General features: G+C 45.3%; 1 protein-coding gene and 1 pseudogene across 1 annotated transcript in view; both read left to right on the plus strand.

Moving 5' to 3' along the window:
• LOC124477600 (clathrin heavy chain 1-like) overlaps positions 1–11,159 on the plus strand; it is a 22,497-nt gene extending 11,338 nt beyond the window's left edge. The window contains 14 exon segments of the mRNA XM_047035501.1: positions 63–208; positions 317–500; positions 688–880; positions 1,075–1,232; positions 1,451–1,615; positions 1,710–1,817; positions 2,200–2,367; positions 2,583–2,732; positions 3,684–3,815; positions 3,907–4,017; positions 4,177–4,347; positions 4,892–5,113; positions 9,341–9,416; positions 9,701–11,159. Coding sequence (XP_046891457.1) covers positions 63–208; positions 317–500; positions 688–880; positions 1,075–1,232; positions 1,451–1,615; positions 1,710–1,817; positions 2,200–2,367; positions 2,583–2,732; positions 3,684–3,815; positions 3,907–4,017; positions 4,177–4,347; positions 4,892–5,113; positions 9,341–9,416; positions 9,701–9,831 — 2,115 coding nt within the window. The 3' untranslated portion in view covers positions 9,832–11,159.
• Positions 11,160–16,181: 5,022 nt separating this feature from the next.
• LOC124477602 lies at positions 16,182–17,542 on the plus strand (annotated as a pseudogene).

Consider the following 17,542-nt stretch of genomic DNA (forward strand, 5'->3'; position numbering starts at 1 on the left):
TGACCTGAACCCTCCCGAGGTTGGGTTTTGAAACGTGCTGAATGATTGTGTGTGTTGCGCAGGTTGTGCAGACGGCACTGTCTGAGACCCAGGACCCCGAGGAAGTGTCGGTCACAGTCAAGGCCTTCATGACGGCCGACCTGCCCAACGAGCTCATCGAGCTGCTGGAGAAGATCGTCCTGGACAACTCTGTCTTCAGCGAGCACCGGTAACTACATTCTACATTCACTCACTAGGATCGTTAAGAGAGTTCAGACCTCGCAAAATACCGAGTCCTGTTTTGCTTCTGCATTTATTTTTGATTTTTTCTCGGCAGAAATCTCCAGAACCTTCTGATCCTGACGGCCATCAAGGCAGACCGCACGCGCGTCATGGAGTACATCAACCGCTTGGACAACTACGACGCCCCCGACATCGCCAACATCGCCATCAGCAACGAGCTCTTCGAGGAGGCCTTCGCCATCTTCAGGAAGTTCGACGTCAACACCTCCGCCGTGCAGGTCAGTGACGGGGTCGACTTCCTCACGGAATCCTTTTGGTTTGCAAAAGGAACAGGAGAAAGAAAATCACCTGTTCGCTCACTGACTCTGAGCGTAACACGGCTGATTTGGAGATGGCAAGGATCACCTGACCTGAAATTGGCGGCAAAATTAGAATGAGCTGAAATGGCTTGTCTTGCGCGTGCAGGTCCTCATCGAGCACATCGGTAACCTGGACCGTGCCTACGAGTTTGCGGAGCGCTGCAACGAGCCGGCGGTGTGGAGCCAGCTGGCCAAGGCCCAGCTGCAGAAGGGCCTGGTGAAGGAGGCCATCGACTCCTACATCAAGGCCGACGACCCCTCCGCCTATATGGAGGTGGGCAACGCCGCAGCTCAGAGCGGTAAGGGACGGGACCAACAAAACATGTCACGGCAGCTTCTGAAAACCACCTGTGCTTTTTTTTTGCCTTTCTAGATCATTTTCAAGGTTTCGCAGGTTGAATTTTGAAGGCTTTCTGCGGCGTTCGTCTACGTTCGCACGTATGCAGAGTCGAATTCGGCCTCTGCTAATGAACCGCTTGTGTGCTCGTCTCAGGCAACTGGGAGGACTTGGTGAAGTTCCTGCAGATGGCGCGGAAGAAGTCCCGGGAGTCCTACGTGGAGACAGAGCTGATCTTCGCCCTGGCCAAGACCAACCGCCTGGCCGAGCTGGAGGAGTTCATCAACGGACCCAACAATGCCCACATCCAACAGGTGTGGCTCCTAAACATGCATATGTATCCATACGCCATGCATACTAACACGCACACAGGTCCCTGGCACATCACTCAGAATGCTTCCAGCACACTCTCTGTTGTCCTTTTTTCTCTCTCACTCTCTCCCACTCAAACCCTCACACACTTCCAAGCCATCTTCCCCCTCCTACGGCGTCTCACCTCCCCCCCACCCCTCTCCTTGTCTTCCCGTCCCAGGTGGGCGACAGATGCTACGACGACAAGATGTACGACGCCGCCAAGCTGCTCTACAACAACGTGTCCAACTTTGGCCGCCTGGCCTCCACCCTGGTGCACCTGGGGGAGTACCAGGCAGCCGTGGACGGCGCCCGCAAGGCCAACAGCACCCGCACCTGGAAGGAGGTCGGCACCCGGCACCCGGCACTTTCCGGAACCTTCTGCCCGAGTTCACAGTGATCTAACTGGGAGGGGCCTGTTGGTGCTTGTCTCTCCCCAGGTGTGCTTTGCCTGTGTGGAGGGCAAGGAGTTCCGCCTGGCTCAGATGTGCGGCCTGCACATCGTGGTCCACGCCGACGAACTGGAGGAGCTCATCAACTTCTACCAGGCAAGGCTCAAGGACGGCACAACCGTCACATGCCACAACTTGAGGGAGGGTTCCCATGCCCACCCCTCCTTTCTCTTACAGCAACCTCCCCGAGGCCTCTGACACAATTCATAGACTGTTGTTACTGACATATATGGAGGCTTTGCAATCCATTAGCCGTGTCCTAACATCTGAACACATCTAATCGCTTCTAAACGGACATTTAGACTTGAATTCATCCATTCATGCATCTGATCAGGGCTTTTGTGTATTTTAGATGATCCCATCATGATTTCTAGTCTAGGATCAGTTTTGTTTGTCGGAAATGATGGTGACGTTGTCTTCAGGCTTGACTGATGAGACGCGAGGGATTTCGCGTGGGTATAACTGTTGTGTCCCTTAGGACCGCGGTTACTTCGAGGAGCTGATCACCATGCTGGAGGCGGCCCTGGGCCTGGAGCGCGCTCACATGGGCATGTTCACCGAGCTGGCCATCCTCTACTCCAAGTTCAAACCCCAGAAGATGAGGGAGCACCTGGAGCTCTTCTGGTCCCGGGTCAACATCCCCAAGGTAGAAGGACGGACAGGAAGGAAGAAGGCTCTCAAACTGAGATCCAAACACGGATTCTGACATTTTATTTTGGAACTCGCGAAATTGTAGTCCCCCTGCTCTGTGAAGGCTCTCCAGTTCTCAAAGATGTTCCCAAAGAACCTCCTGGTTCCGCATGTGTCGGCGCTGGAAGGTTAGGTTCCGCTACGCCAACGTTCCTGTTGTGCCCTCCGCAGGTTCTGAGGGCGGCGGAGCAGGCCCACCTGTGGGGCGAGCTGGTCTTCCTGTATGACAAGTACGAGGAGTACGATAACGCCATCATCACCATGATGAACCACCCTGCAGACGCCTGGAAGGAGGGCCAGTTCAAGGACATTGTCACCAAGGTAACGATCGGTTAGGTTGTTGGAACGCACAGTCAAAGTCCATGAGCTGAGTATAGTTACACCCCTAGTAGATTATTATTATTATTGATACAGCACAATTTTATAACTTATGGCAAATTATTTCGCGGACCCCCTGGCTATGGTTTGCAGACCCCACTTTGAGAACCACTGCTTTAGAGTGCATCAAGAGGGTGCTTTCGTTTTTTCAGTAGACCTTTTATCAAGAAGTGGCCAACTTAAAGGGGGATATAAAAGATATAGATAGATAGATATATTTACAGTACTGCGCATAAGTCTTGGGCACCCAAGATTTTTTACACAAATAATGTCTTATACTGTATTTCTTCAATGAAATGCTACAGCTTTTCTTGAATTACATGTTTCAATGAGGGCGGTGTGTACACAAAGGCAGCTTTTATTATTAATATTTCATTCGTAATTCAGAACAACACAGGAATTGCGCAAAGCAGTTTATTAATTAGTAGGCGATCTCTGGTGTCTCGTCGGTGAGGAGGCAGATGAGGATACTTATAGTGATGCAGAAAGTTTTTAACCGTACCTATTTGTAGTAAAAATACATTTGAATTATAGTAAATCGATATTTAATGTAGCAAAAAAAAATGTTTAAGTGTATCAGATTTGAATGAAACTTTCAATCAAAGAAATATATGTAATATAATTTTTTTATTTGTGCAGCAGTACAAAAGTGCAATTTTGAAAAACCTTTTGTTAAATGTTTTATTTCATTATTTCTTAAAGCATTTTTAAAGCTTAAAGCAACTTTATTTGTATTTTTATTGTGCATAAGACTTTTGCACAGTACGGCATATATGTGTCTCCTGCATTACCTTATTACCATTGTAAGCCCAGTACATGCCTACGTTGAGATTTCAAATGCCGTTAAAACTCCTTAAAACAACTGTGGTACGTGTTGTTCTTGTGTGGCCGCAGGTGGCCAATGTGGAGCTGTACTACAAGGCTATCCAGTTCTACCTGGAGTTCAAACCGTTGCCACTGAACGATCTGCTCATAGTGCTGTCGCCTCGACTGGACCATACGCGCGCCGTCAACTTCTTCAGCAAGGTACTTGACCCCTAACTGACCTTGGTTTTGACCCCCTTTTGCGATGTTTGCCCTATTGGTAACATGGACCTTCCTCTACCTCTCTGTCCAGGTCAAGCAGCTGTCCTTGGTCAAACCGTACCTGCGGTCAGTGCAGAACCACAACAACAAGTCAGTCAACGAGGCCCTCAACAACCTCTTCATCTCAGAGGAGGACTACGCGGTAGGAAGGACACCTTTTAGTGACGGACGTAGACACAGCTTACTTAAAGCCAGAGCCATACTGACAAGAAAACACCCAACGATAAACATTTCCTTCAAACCATTTCCGACGTTTTAATAGGACCCTCCTTAACCTCCGTTCTTCCCTCTTTCTCCCCAGGCCCTGCGCACCTCCATCGACGCCTACGACAACTTTGACAATATCACCCTGGCCCAAGGGCTTGAGAAGCACGAACTGATCGAGTTCAGGAGGATCGCCGCCTACCTCTTCAAGGGCAACAACCGCTGGAAACAGAGCGTGGAGCTCTGCAAGAAGGACAAGCTCTACAAGGTCTGCTTCAGACAACAACTCATTCATCTACACTTGTTTTTATTTCTTTTTTTACATATTACTTTGAGTTATTATTATTATTTATTACATGGCTGTTCTTAACGCTGTAGAACGCTCCATTCACTTGAATGGGGCTTCCCAACGTTCTGCGGTGAACCATTTTTTCATATTTGACCGTTGCTATGCATATTTAGCCGCTGTCAAGGGAAGTGGCCTTTTTGCCTCGGATTCACGTCTTTCGTAGCACTCTGCAAGTAGTCTGGTAACTTTTCAATGCCAGCGTAGTCCGTTGCTTAGCGACGTCAGCTGATTTGAAGCCTAGGGGTGTAGGGGAGGGGTGTAGCTTGTTGTTTGCCCTGTCTGGGATTATTTTCCTGATAAAGACCGGCATTCTATACATTATCCCTTACTTATTTTATTTTTTGAAAGTTTAACATGAACTGAAACATTTATGCACAAAGTGTACAACAGATTCCGGATCGTTTTCTCTTTATGTGAACCCAACAGCTTCTTTTGAACCCTGTGTTGCGCTGTCCCCTCCCAGGATGCCATGCTGTACGCCTCCGAATCCAAGGACGTGGAGCTGGCCGAGGAGCTGCTGGCCTGGTTCCTGGAGGACGACAAGAAGGAGTGCTTCGCCGCCTGCCTGTTCAGCTGCTATGACCTGCTGCGGCCCGACGTGGTGCTGGAGACGGCCTGGAGACACAACCTCATGGACTTCTCCATGCCCTACTTCATCCAGGTCATGAGGGAGTACCTGTCCAAGGTGGGTAGGCCAGGTCACAGGTCACAGTCAACCCCTTAAGCGTGCAAGGACTCTCGGGTCTGGTTACCAGTTTGGGTTGAAGCTAACTAGGGAGTTCTCGCTTCTCGTTTATCTGGGAATACTTGGCGGTAATTGCATTTGACTTGGTGGTTGCATTTGACAAGGTGGCTGACTTAACGATTGGGTCATAGCCACTGGCGCACAAGCAGCACTGGTGTGTTTTGAGGATTTGCTTTTGTGTTTCCAAGTTCAAGTGGAAAGCTTTTCTAGTTTCTACTCCTCTGCTCCCATTCTTCCACCATCCTCTGTTCGTCTTTCACATGCAGCCGGTATCAGTCCATGTTTTCGTCTTCATTTTCTTTTGCTTGGTCATCTCTGCTACTTTTTCATACAAATGTGTTTTCTAAGGATATTCATGGTGCTTTGTTATTCCTTGTCACATGTGTTACATGTAGGGCTAGGCTTAAGTAAAAAAGCTGGGCTACTTTTTACATACTGTGCACAGAACAGGATCCATGTTCACTTTAATTCATTCCTGTTTAAGCAATGTTATACTTAGTATAGATAGGCCCAGTTCCCCAGACATGGATTAAGCCTCGTCCTAGACTAAAAACATTTTCAATGGAGATCTTCCTTAAATTTTTCTCTTACTTCAGGACTAGACCTAATCCATGTCTGGGAAATTGGGCTGTAGGGCTACAGTGCACCCCAGCTGATTTGAAAAGTGTTAACCAGTCTCTATACTGAACTTACATTTGTATCAAAAGTGGCTTATTCATATCTCTCACTCTTGTGATTTATTTTTTCTTCCCCGTTGTACCCTGATGATTTCCATAATTTGTTTGTTCTCTCTTTCTCTCTGTTGGAGAATTCTGTTTGCTTTTTTCCTCAAGTTGCCTCTCTGAATTCCCTTTCAGGTTGATGCGATTAAGGAAAAGGTGAAAGTTGAATCCATTTTCCAATCATTCTTTTGACCCTCCCCCCGTAGCTTGTAGTTTGGAGGTGTGAAACTAGAGGAAACTGCATGAGTGTCTGTCCCGTCCCCCCCCCCTCCCCCATGTCACTCTGCTGCTTGTGAGTCCTCACCCCACACCTTGACCACCCAGAGCCAGGCTCGCCTGCGCCTGCCTCCGGGCAGCCACTGGGCCTGCTGGTGTCAGGGACCTATCCTGGTCCTTTAACTCTAAAGCCCTGGTCCTGCGTACGAGACTGGAGGTGGGGTGGGGGGAGTTCCCCTTCTGTCAGGAAGTCTCTCACTCTAGATTTCATCGAATACCGTATTTTTCGGAATTAAAATCGCGGCTTGTACCCCCGATTTTACAGTTTTGTCGTACGGCTTATATTTCGAGGTGGCGTATAGCCCGGTTTTAGAGCAAAAAAATGGCTTTGTCCCAAGATCTCTACAGACTGTGCAGCTAATTTGATGCTCAACACCGTTGTTCAACAACGGTGGCTAATTGAAAGATAAATGATTTACTGTGTCGTCTCAGTTACACTATTAGGGCTTGGAAATACAGTGACTTGCTTAAGTAGGCAAATGGCTAGTAGAACATCACATTTCATAATAATTTCATGAAATCAAACCGCTGCAAGACTCTGTGAAATATTATATACAGCTACAAAATCAACGTTAGCAAGCATCGCTAATGACATTGGCTAATTCAACCTAGGTTGGCTAATTCAACCTAGGTAGGCTATCAGGATTTGCAAGCTAGCTAAACGTATATTATATCAAAAATTTCGTAGACATAACAATGGATTTTGCCACGCATGGACATACTATGCACAACCAAAGTGTGTTACGGCATGCTGCAAGATTGCCTATTGCTTACTCGTGCATTGCTTGGTATCATTGTTCCTGTATCAAGTGCGGCATATATTTCAGTGTGGGTTCAAATCCAATTTACAAACACAAAGCTCCCATTCTGGTGGGGTGCGGGTTATAGAAAATGCGGCTTGTTTTCCGAAAAATACGGTATAGGCGGGGTCAACGCTATGTTCTCACATTTCTAAGGATTTTTTTTTCCACAGACTTTTTGGAAAATTAGGGTCCATGTTCCCACAGCCCTATGTTCCCACAGCCCTATGTTCCCACAGCCCTATGTTCCCACAGCCCTATGTTCCCAGATTTATTTAGGGTTAGGGTTAAGAGAGTTTGGAAGCTAGCTAGCTCCTTTAGGTCGCCAGCTACGGAATGGTGAACCTTTAATTTTGAAAAAGCTCTTAGAAATATGGAAACATAGGGCTGGGGGAACATAGGGCGGGGAACATACGGCTGTGGGAACATAAGCACGCTCCCGTAGAGGCATCCTCCGTCCCACACATTCCCTCAAGGAGTCCACCCAAACCAGCAAACTCAGTAACTGGCCCTCGGTTGGCCCCAGTTGTAGACTGGTTGCCAAGTGTGTTTTTAGCTAAATGTACTAAATAGGATAATTGGTATGGAAGAAGTATCTTATTTCTAGGGGTGGGAATCTTTTGGTACCTCACGATTCAAATTGATTCTTGGGGTCACGATTCGATTAAAAATCAATTCACGATTCTTGATTTTTAATAACCTTTTGATTCAATATATGCTTACATTTGATTCCAGTTTGCCGTTTAGTGTTACTTGTTTCTATTTGACTGTGATAGGCAGTTAAGTGTTGAAGAAAAACATCTCAAGCATTAAAACCTTGAAATGTATAGTTTTTCTTGCAGTTTAGTAAACTCATTCTTATATAAAAAAATAACAAAAGATTTGTGAATTGATATGAATCGCTAGAAGACTGAATCGCGATTCAAATGCAAATCGATTTTTTCCCCCACCCCAATTTTTTGGGGGAGGTACGTTTTATTTGACGGGATGAACAGTTCCAGCTGAATAACACATTTTAAAAAATCCCCTCACATAACATTTTTCTATTAATTTATAACCTCTTCACTACCCAACAGCGTTTTTAGTATGGTATTTTCAGTGCAGGGTGTCCAATATAGGTTCCTCAAACATGTATTTCGTGTGTTAGCTTTGAGGTTTAAGGGCGAGCATGCGTCCCCGTCCGTCTCTCTTGCCATAGCATTAGCAGCACTGTCTGGAGAGGCTAGGACTCGTCGTTGTTGGCTGTGCCTGCTTCTGGACGCCTTGACTGGCCATACAAACCATCCCTCTACCCCCTCTCACTCCCTCCACTCTGGCTCTCTGCCTTCCTCCCTCATGCACTCTCGCTCTCGACAGAGAAATAACTAAACTGCCGCTTCAAGCATGTCTCTTCCCTTCTTTTTTTGTTGTCATATGACAATAACTGTTGACTCGTCAGTCTTGACCACAAGCCTGCTTTTAACAAAATGACCTGAGTAGTTGTAGACAGACGCGTATGTAGAGAACTGAACCCTACATTGTCGTCAAATGTTTTCAGTCAGGAGATTTTCACAATTAGGCTGCTTGCTTGAGGCTGAACATGTTTACGGTCCTAACCTTTTGTTTTTTTAGCACTTTGTGTGCTGAGCTGCTAAGCAACTAATCAAGATGGCAAATATATATTTACATTATTTTAAGTAATTTTAATTATTCTCCTTTTCTGGATCTCACTGTATGGGCCGGATGATGGTTAGTTAATGTAGGATACGCTTCTGAAATAAATAGGGCTAGCATTATGCTAATGGATACATTTATTTATAGCCCAGATGCAACTGATTCAGGCCTTCATTCATCCAGGCCTTCCTAATATTTAGGCCTTGCAGATCTTGAAATCGTCCCAAAGGGTTTGGTTTTCTACATACAGTTCAAACACCTGAAATAAGTGATGAAGAACAATCTGGTGGCTGGATGGTGGGACCATTAACATCTATTTAGCTTTTGTAGTTGGCTTACCGTTTCTAATTCTAAATGAGACTGCCCCCGCTAACAACCCCAAACGCTGGACTGACATAGTCAAGCTTGGTAGAGTAGCCAATAATAGACCCCCCCTCTAGTCACAGCTCCTGCCTTTTTTTATTAAGCCCCACCCGACCTTCAGACGCAAGGCCCGCCTCCTGCGGCCTGTCTTTAATATTGACTGTATTTATTCATCTCTGCCTGTCAGGAATGGTCCCATCCGTCAGCCAGTGAAATAACCCAGAGGTCAGTTGTAACTGCGTCTTTAGACTCGGCCTCAGCCTCGCTATATGAGAGCTCCCCCTGCTGGCTGGAGTCGGGAACTAACACATGTCGCCTCTCTCCTGACTGCCCTCCCCCTCCCCCCCCTGCAGGTTGACAAGCTTGAGGCCTCCGAGTCCCTAAGGAAACAGGAGGAGCAGGCCACCGAGTCTCAACCCATCGTTTATGGTAGGCGCCTTTTCTTGAGGAATTTTATTGGATTTCAGAAAACACAACAGTGACTCCCTGACGTTTGACATGAAATTGTATTCCAGGTGTCATGTTCACATTGTTGCCCGAAAGGAACATAGATCACGGCGTCAAAAGAAAAGACAGAATTGAATATTTGCATTGTATTTGGCTCCCAAATGTCATTCTGCTGCTGTATGTAAAACAGACAGATTCTACCTAGCCTATATGTCTCCAAGTTGCAACAGGCTCATGTGTCTCCCCCCTGTGGTCGTGTGTTGCAGGCACACCCCAGCTCATGCTCACCGCGGGCCCCAACGGAGCCGTGCCCCCCCAGCAACCCTACGGCTATGGATACACAGCACCACCTGGCTACGGCCAGCCCCCCCAGCCTGGCTTTGGCTATGGCATGTGAAGCCCACCCCACCCCCTCCCCTCCTTTCCACACCACCCTCACCTGTCAGTCTCTCCTTGTGATCCTCTCCACCAGCTTTCTACTCACAACAGGGGATACAAACAAGCAAACCCACGCTCGCTAAATTATTTTTTATTCCGTTCTGCCCTCGTTAATAGATGGAAGAAAAAAGAAAAACTGCAATGAAGGACTTTTATTTGTGTTGTTTGAAACAAGAAATTGGACCACCGTTATGTTTTGTTCACTTGTGTTCACATTCCATATTTATGACTACTTACGTGGCTAGGATGATTTGTATTTTATTTTTTTGCGTTTTACTGATGTTCCGTTTTTTATGGTTTACGTTCTGTGCGGAAGTGGACAAAAGCAGTTCACTTTTTTTGAAGTAGGGTGGAGAAGCATCCGATTTGCACTCTTGTCGTGAGAAGAAACTAATATAGGAATCTCTTAATTTTGATGTACTGATCATGTGAACAGCTTACAGTGTCTCATCTGTCTGTATAATGCATTTCATTATTGTATATTCAGAAAAAAAAGGTTACATATAATATTTGAACATATATTGCCACTTCAATGGCTATAGCTAGCAACACTAAGTAATGATAGTATATTCTGCACAGGCGTGTAGCTTTATGGAGTTTTAAATGCATACAGATGTATGTTTGTATGTGAGTGAGTGTGTGTATGTGCGCGTGCATATGTGTGTGAGTGTGTGTGATCTAATAAGAGTTTTAACTCCCCTTCCCCTCTCTCTCTGCCCATTGCGGAGCTCCAGTCAACCCCAGTAGATGTTAGTCCTCCTTCGTTGGCTCTGTGTGTTTTAGGTGACCTCCTGTTGTGCCGTGTACAGTGCTTGTGTGTGAGACCGTGTCTGTGTTTGTACAGGAGGGCGGGGACCCGGGGCTGACTCCCTGGAACTCCATACGTGTGCATTTACTCACCAGCCCTCCTTGTGCTGGGATCTGTGTATGCCAGGTGTAGTGGTGTAACCAGGTCACCATAAGTTTGCGTGTACAGAATATAACCTGATGAGTAGAAGAAGAAAACAAAACGAAAAAAAATGATGAAGAAAAAACCACCCTGCTCGTCATCCTCTCCCACAGTCCTCTCCTGTTTGGTCTGATGCGCTTGGCACCAGGAACCAATAGGGAACTAGATGATGGGGCCGTGGGTCCTCTTGGTGTCCTAATGTCAACTTGATTAGATCAGTAACACTCCTGTAGGTTCAATGTATTTAGATGGTTATTATGAAGAATTTGATCTCAGTACATCTTACAGTTCTTTGTCAAGAATGGTCTGAAATAAAAGCCTGTATTTACCTCATTGTATTCCCTAAATGCTTTGAGCTGTGTAGTGTGTCCTCCAAATCTACTACCAGTGGAACTTTCTGTTGTCATGCTGTATTAATATTACAAGGGGAAATCTGTCATTAATGGTTTAAGCAAAAGAAAGACTTTGCTGGAAGGGAAATAATGGTAGAAATAAAAGTTGTGTCCAGTCAATCTTGAGTCTTATGTAATGAGTTTGTGTGACAAAGACAATTGGTTCCGTTACACCAACTAATAAGTATCCACAGTGGACATTTTTTTATTCAGTCCGCTACGTTTTCAACTGAAACATACAATCGCAATTCAAGTAAAAATGGACATTCAAATGTAAATAGCCTAATACAGATGTCAAATTATGCAGGTCTAATGATGATGCTATACAAGCTAGTTTTAATTCCCTCAACAAGCAATTAATTTCCAGATGTGATAAGTTGCCATTTATTCTCCACTTAGGAATATTAAAAATGATCTAATGCAGTGGTTCTCAAATCTGTCCTCAAGTACCTGTCCTGCATGTATATGTTTCCCTGCATGTATATGTTTCCCTGCTCCAACACACCTGATTCAAATGCATCTTCAATACCAGGCTTCTACAGACCTAGATAACAACCTATTTATTTGAATCAGGTGTGTTGGAGCAGGGAAACGTCAACATGCAGGACAGGTACTTGAGGACAGGTTTGAAAACTACTGATCTAATGGATTTGTGGAGGGTAAAGAAGATTGCCGTTTAGAAGACACTACTCTCATAAAGCCAATGAAAAAAGAGACAACTTCCCTAAACGCCGACATGTTTGCCTATGTCACATTCTGTCCACAAGTCTGAGTTCGGTTGCAGACAAAAAACATTGTACAGTGATCGTAACACTTGAGTATTGTTCTCGTAAACAGTCAGCAATAGTCCCAGCTTTGTAACCACGGCCTCAATGTTGTCCCGCACATATCTTCGCTGAGAGGCCCTGCAGTGTGTGATGCACACACTATCTGTTATTTGGTAGCTAATCCATCTGACCAATGCAACAGTGCATATACTGTCAAAGCATCAATGTGAAATCAAATGATGAAAACACATGATTCTGTACAGGTTTGTTTCCCCAACATAGATTCTCCATTGACAAGGCTTCCATGATCTATCCCTCTATCGATATCTATGTTTACTCAGCCAGATATAGTTGAGAACTGAGAACTTGTTTGTTCAAAGAGAGTTTGTTCACTCCGACGTATGCTGGGGACACACTACAGGATAATTCTGATTATCTTGAAAATTTTCGGCCCTTCCGACTATCCTAGGTAACATATGTCCCGATTATCTTGATGGTTCCACAGATGTTATCAGATGTTCCCTTGGTGTGAGGTGTGCTAAGAGTGACCACACACTGTAGGAGCAAAATTGCTAAATCTAGGATTTTTTGTCCTTATGTTTGTGGTCTCTCACGGTTTGAACATCTTATAAAATGAAAAAAATCGAATAGTGTGTCCCCAGCATTAGGCTTGTAGTGCTCGCAGATCTTTGGGGCGAGTGAGTGACAAGAGGGAGTGACAAGGACTAGATGATGCTGGCTGGGTGCATGAGGCATTGTGACCTACCTCTGAATCATCAGGTTTCTATTGGATATATGTCCAATTAGTGAATCAACTATGTTCCATTTTGGATGTATAACGTAAATACACACACTGATTCCAAGCATGGAGTTCTTTATTTAAAGTTTTTAAAGGAAAATAATTGTCATTTTTATAAAAACAAAAGAGGAGGGCCCATGTCCGTCCTGTGTGTTGATGCCTCTCCCTCCTGAAAGGACCGCTCATGAAGCGCTTCAACGTTTCCGATGACTCTGGTCTCATCCAGGGCTATGTAGCGTCCGTGTCTACAGAGCTGCAGAAGACAGAGACCCCTGGAGACTCCTCTTCCTTATCATCATTAGACAGATCTCGTAGAGGAGACACTAGGAGTTAGCGAGGATACTTACAGTCATTATCAACATTATGAACTCCTCTTTTGAAACCCAAGCACACAACTTTGTCCTCCACTTTACTCCATTCCTGTGTGTGAGTAAGATGTGTACGTCTCCAGATGTGTACGCCCTGCATGATGGCCCCATTGCCCAGAATGAGCTGCTGTACCTTGCGGTAGTCCTGCAGGATCAGAGTCCACCTGGACATGCAGCTCCTCCCCTGCTCCCTGGGACTCTAGTGGATTACCGAGAGCCGGACGAAGATGGTCTCTACAAGGCGGCAGCAGTCTGGCCACTGGGCAGGAGAACCAGGACACACCTGTCCACACCTGACGTGAACTCCACCTTCTTTTTGTGGCAGAAACACCCCTTGATGAGCCTGTCCAGGTGCTGCTGCTGTGTTGTTTTATGTGTTTGCTGTCAATTACTGTGTGTTGTTCCTATTAATCAATTGCGCTTGTATTCAGACACTCTCAGTCACAAAACTGTATTATAATGATGCTCACAAGTCCCAGGTGCAGCTCGGCCAGATATCAATCATATCTGTGGAAACATTGGTATGTGTGCCTTTTAAGACTCTCATGAATAAAGAGTATGTTTGTATGTGTTTATGTATCTGTTTGCTTTTTTTCTTTCATGGAATGAAACCTGTTCAGGTGGCAGTGGAAGGACTCGAAGTAGGTGGAGCCTCTTGCACACCTGTACGTGGTCAGCTGGATCCCCTCACTGGTGGAACTGCCTGTCCCCATGTACAGGAGTACACCTGGCACATCCTGGATGCACTTCACATGCCTCTTCTGGGTGTGCCAGATGTGTTCCATCTCAGCCTGGTCCAGTTGAATGACAAGTATTTATGTACTTTTGATTTCTTACAGGGTGAGTCGTTTGTTGCCCATAACACGCTGGCATTCTGCTAATGAATGCTGATTGGTTAGTGAAGGACTGACTACGACAAGAGATTCCGCTTGATGGCATCCAAAGGGGAAACAGAATGTCAGAGCATTAGCAACATTAGTGTAACCCACATAGAATATGCTGTCACTAAAGGGTTAACTACATGCTCTTATGGTTTCTTCCCTTTAGCACTATTTTTTGGTTGTTCACAATATGTACATGCCCGCAATGCTGTGGGGCTATCTTGTTGTTATTATCAGTGACCTATGCACTTTGTAAAGCTCTCTCTTGGAAGTCGCTTTGGATAAAAGCGTCTGCTAAATGAATAAATGTAAATGTAAGATGGCCGCGTCCAGTCTCGCGATCTCGCTTGCCTCACTGCGCCACTGAGCACTTTTCATAGAAATGAATTGGGACGCCATCTTGGAAGACAAAAGTAGCGTACTCTAGTTATAATAGGCGCGTTCGACATGGACTGCGGCTGCATGAAACGACCGGCGAGAGTAGCCGCTTGCAGTCGGGGAGGAGTTGAAAACGGCTCTGTGAAGTCGGACATTCCAGCTTCTCGTGGTTTGCTGCGTTGATGTCAGTCATGGCCGATCAAGCGCTGTTTGCTTACTTTACTTTATTTATAATTTAACTTGGTCTTTCCGTTAGTGAAGAGGCTGACTAAAACCTTTTCTTCAACTCATTTTTAATTAAATTAAACTTTTTTAAGCGTTGGCGAAACTGAAGGTGTCTGAATATTCCAAAATACGCGTCAAAGTTGTCGTGTGTGAGTCTGGCCAATCATGAAATAGCTGTGTCGTCACTTGAACCCGTGTAGTTGCTCTTAGGAAAATGCGCTCGGCTACACAGCCGGCAGTTCTCGAATCGATCTCGCAGTTCTCGAATCGATCTCACGGTTCTCTGATGGCGACGTCACAGTGACGTATCCTCGGCGCCGTCTCAAGTCGGACAAAAGTCTAACCAGAATGCACTTTTTCAAGTCAGCCGCCTGCAGCCGGCTGCGGCGCCGCATGAAGTCGGATCATGTCGAACGCACCTATTAACTCTATGGTTTGCAGTGGAGGTAAAAAGTGACGTCAAAAATAAGCGACGGTGTCTGTTTACCCCCCTAGTTCTCAGCATGCGAAGTTGTGAATCAAGCTGGAGGTATGTACAATGAACTGTGTGGCGCTTTTATCTGTTTTTCAAGATCAGAGCTTAGGCTACACATCTTCTTAGTCTGTCATTTTATCTAAAACATTTTTTTTATAAACTTTTGAAACGTTATTTGTTAATTTTCATGAAATGTGACTGAGGACAACGGCGGAGTATTAGGGCCATTGCATATAAAACCAAGTTCGATAAGTTCATCAATTTCTGAGAATCAGCTTTATTCGCTAGGTAATTTTACACAAAAAAACAAGAAATTTACTGTGCAATTTATCAGTGACCTATGCACTTTGTAAAGCTCTCTCTTGGAAGTCGCTTTGGATAAAAGCGTCTGCTAAATGAATAAATGTAAATGTAAGATGGCCGCGTCCGGTCTTGCGATCTCGCTTGCCTCACTGCGCCCTCACATTCAACTAACCAGGAATAGATTTGTGTATCAGAATATAACAAATGATAGGAAGATTAAGATCAGCTGTTGGAATTCATTGGGGGGAGAGGGAAATGTTTCCCAATATTCAGCTAAATAAATGATCCCATATGAAATTGAATGAGCTTCTGCTTGTTTCTGTTTTGGTTCTGCTTTGCTTCACACCAATTGTAACTTGCTTCAAGCTTAAATACAAAAACGTAAAACTAACTTTAAATATATTTGATTCAAGAGCGTTCGAGTTGCTTTAGACCTCCTGATTTTAGAAACGACATTATAAAGTTGTTTTCTGGGCATGCACTATTCATCACACAATTGTGTGTTTCTCCAGACAAAATACACTTGAGAAACACACTGCTCACCAAGTGATCAACATTACATATGCAGAGTGGACATTATGGCGGACAAGATATTTCCTTTTGCTCATTACCTTGGAACTGTTTCCCCCAGATCCTCTGTTGGCCAGTCATACTTGATCATGCTCGGAGACTAGGCAGTGGGAGACTTCTTCCGGAGAACAACAGAGAGACTCAACCAGAAAATCAAGCTTCCAGAAACTAAACACCAGACAGGACCCTGAGAGACCAGACAGAGAACAAAGAAAGACCTGAGTTATGGAGACACATCAGTGTGACACCTGTGGAAAGAGCCTTTCCTCATCCAGTAGCCTCAAGCAGCACATGATGATCCATACTGGGGAAAAGCCCTACCCTTGTGACCTCTGTGGTAAAACCTTTAGTCTATCTGGCAATTTAACAGTTCACAGCAGGATCCACACTGGAGAGAAGCCCTACAGCTGTGACCTCTGGCTATAGTTGTACAACAAACAGCAATCTGAAAAGTCACATGGATATCCACAGCGGAGAAAAACCATACAGCTGTGACCTCTGTGGTAAAACCTTTAGTCAATCTGGCAGTTTAACAGTTCACAGCAGGATCCACACTGGAGAGAAGCCCTACAGCTGTGACCTCTGTGGTAAAACCTTTAGTCAATCTGGCAGTTTAACAGTTCACAGCAGGATCCACACTGGAGAGAAGCCCTACAGCTGTGACCTCTGTGGTAAAATCTTTAGTCGCTCTTGCAGTTTAACAATTCACAGAAGGATCCACACTGGAGAGAAGCCCTACAGCTGTGACCTCTGTGGTAAAACCTTTAACCATGCAGGTGCCCTCAGCCTTCACCGCAGGACCCACACTGGAGAGAAACCCTACAGCTGTGAGTGCTGTGGGAAAACCTTTAGGCAGGCAGATCATCTCACTCTTCACCGCAAGACCCACACAGGGGAAAAGCCCTACAGTTGTGACCTCTGTGGGAAAACCTTTAGGCAGGCAGGTACTCTCAGCATTCACCGCAGGATCCACACTGGAGAGAAGCCCTACAGCTGTGAGTGCTGTGATAAAGCCTTCAATTCTTCTGGTGAATTGAAGAGGCACAGCATGATCCATACTGGAGAGAAGCCCTACAGCTGTGACCTCTGTGGCTATAGTTGTAAAACAAACGGCAGTCTGAAAAGCCACATGGATATCCACACTGGAGAAAAACCATACAGCTGTGACCTCTGTGGTAAAACCTTTCGCCATTCTGGCCATTTAACAGTTCACCGCAGGATCCACACTGGAGAGAAGCCCTACAGCTGTGAGTGCTGTGATAAAGCCTTCAATTCTTCTGGTGAATTGAAGAGGCACAGCATGATCCATACTGGAGAGAAGCCCTACAGCTGTGACCTCTATCAGTCTGCAGTTGAGTATTGTTAGACGATGAGACACAGTGCACTATCTATAGTTCAAGTCATCTGTATTTGTGTGTTTCACTGACATCTTACAGTTTTTCACGATTGCTAAAACACTAAACCCCATTCTCCGAATCAAATGGTCAGTGAACTAAACCAATTTGTCAAATCAGACATTCTTTTGGCAAAACTCTAAACACATGATGCACTTGTGCTGCAAAA

Source organism: Hypomesus transpacificus, chromosome 15 (genome assembly GCF_021917145.1).
Source record: "Hypomesus transpacificus isolate Combined female chromosome 15, fHypTra1, whole genome shotgun sequence".
NCBI lineage: Eukaryota > Metazoa > Chordata > Actinopteri > Osmeriformes > Osmeridae > Hypomesus > Hypomesus transpacificus.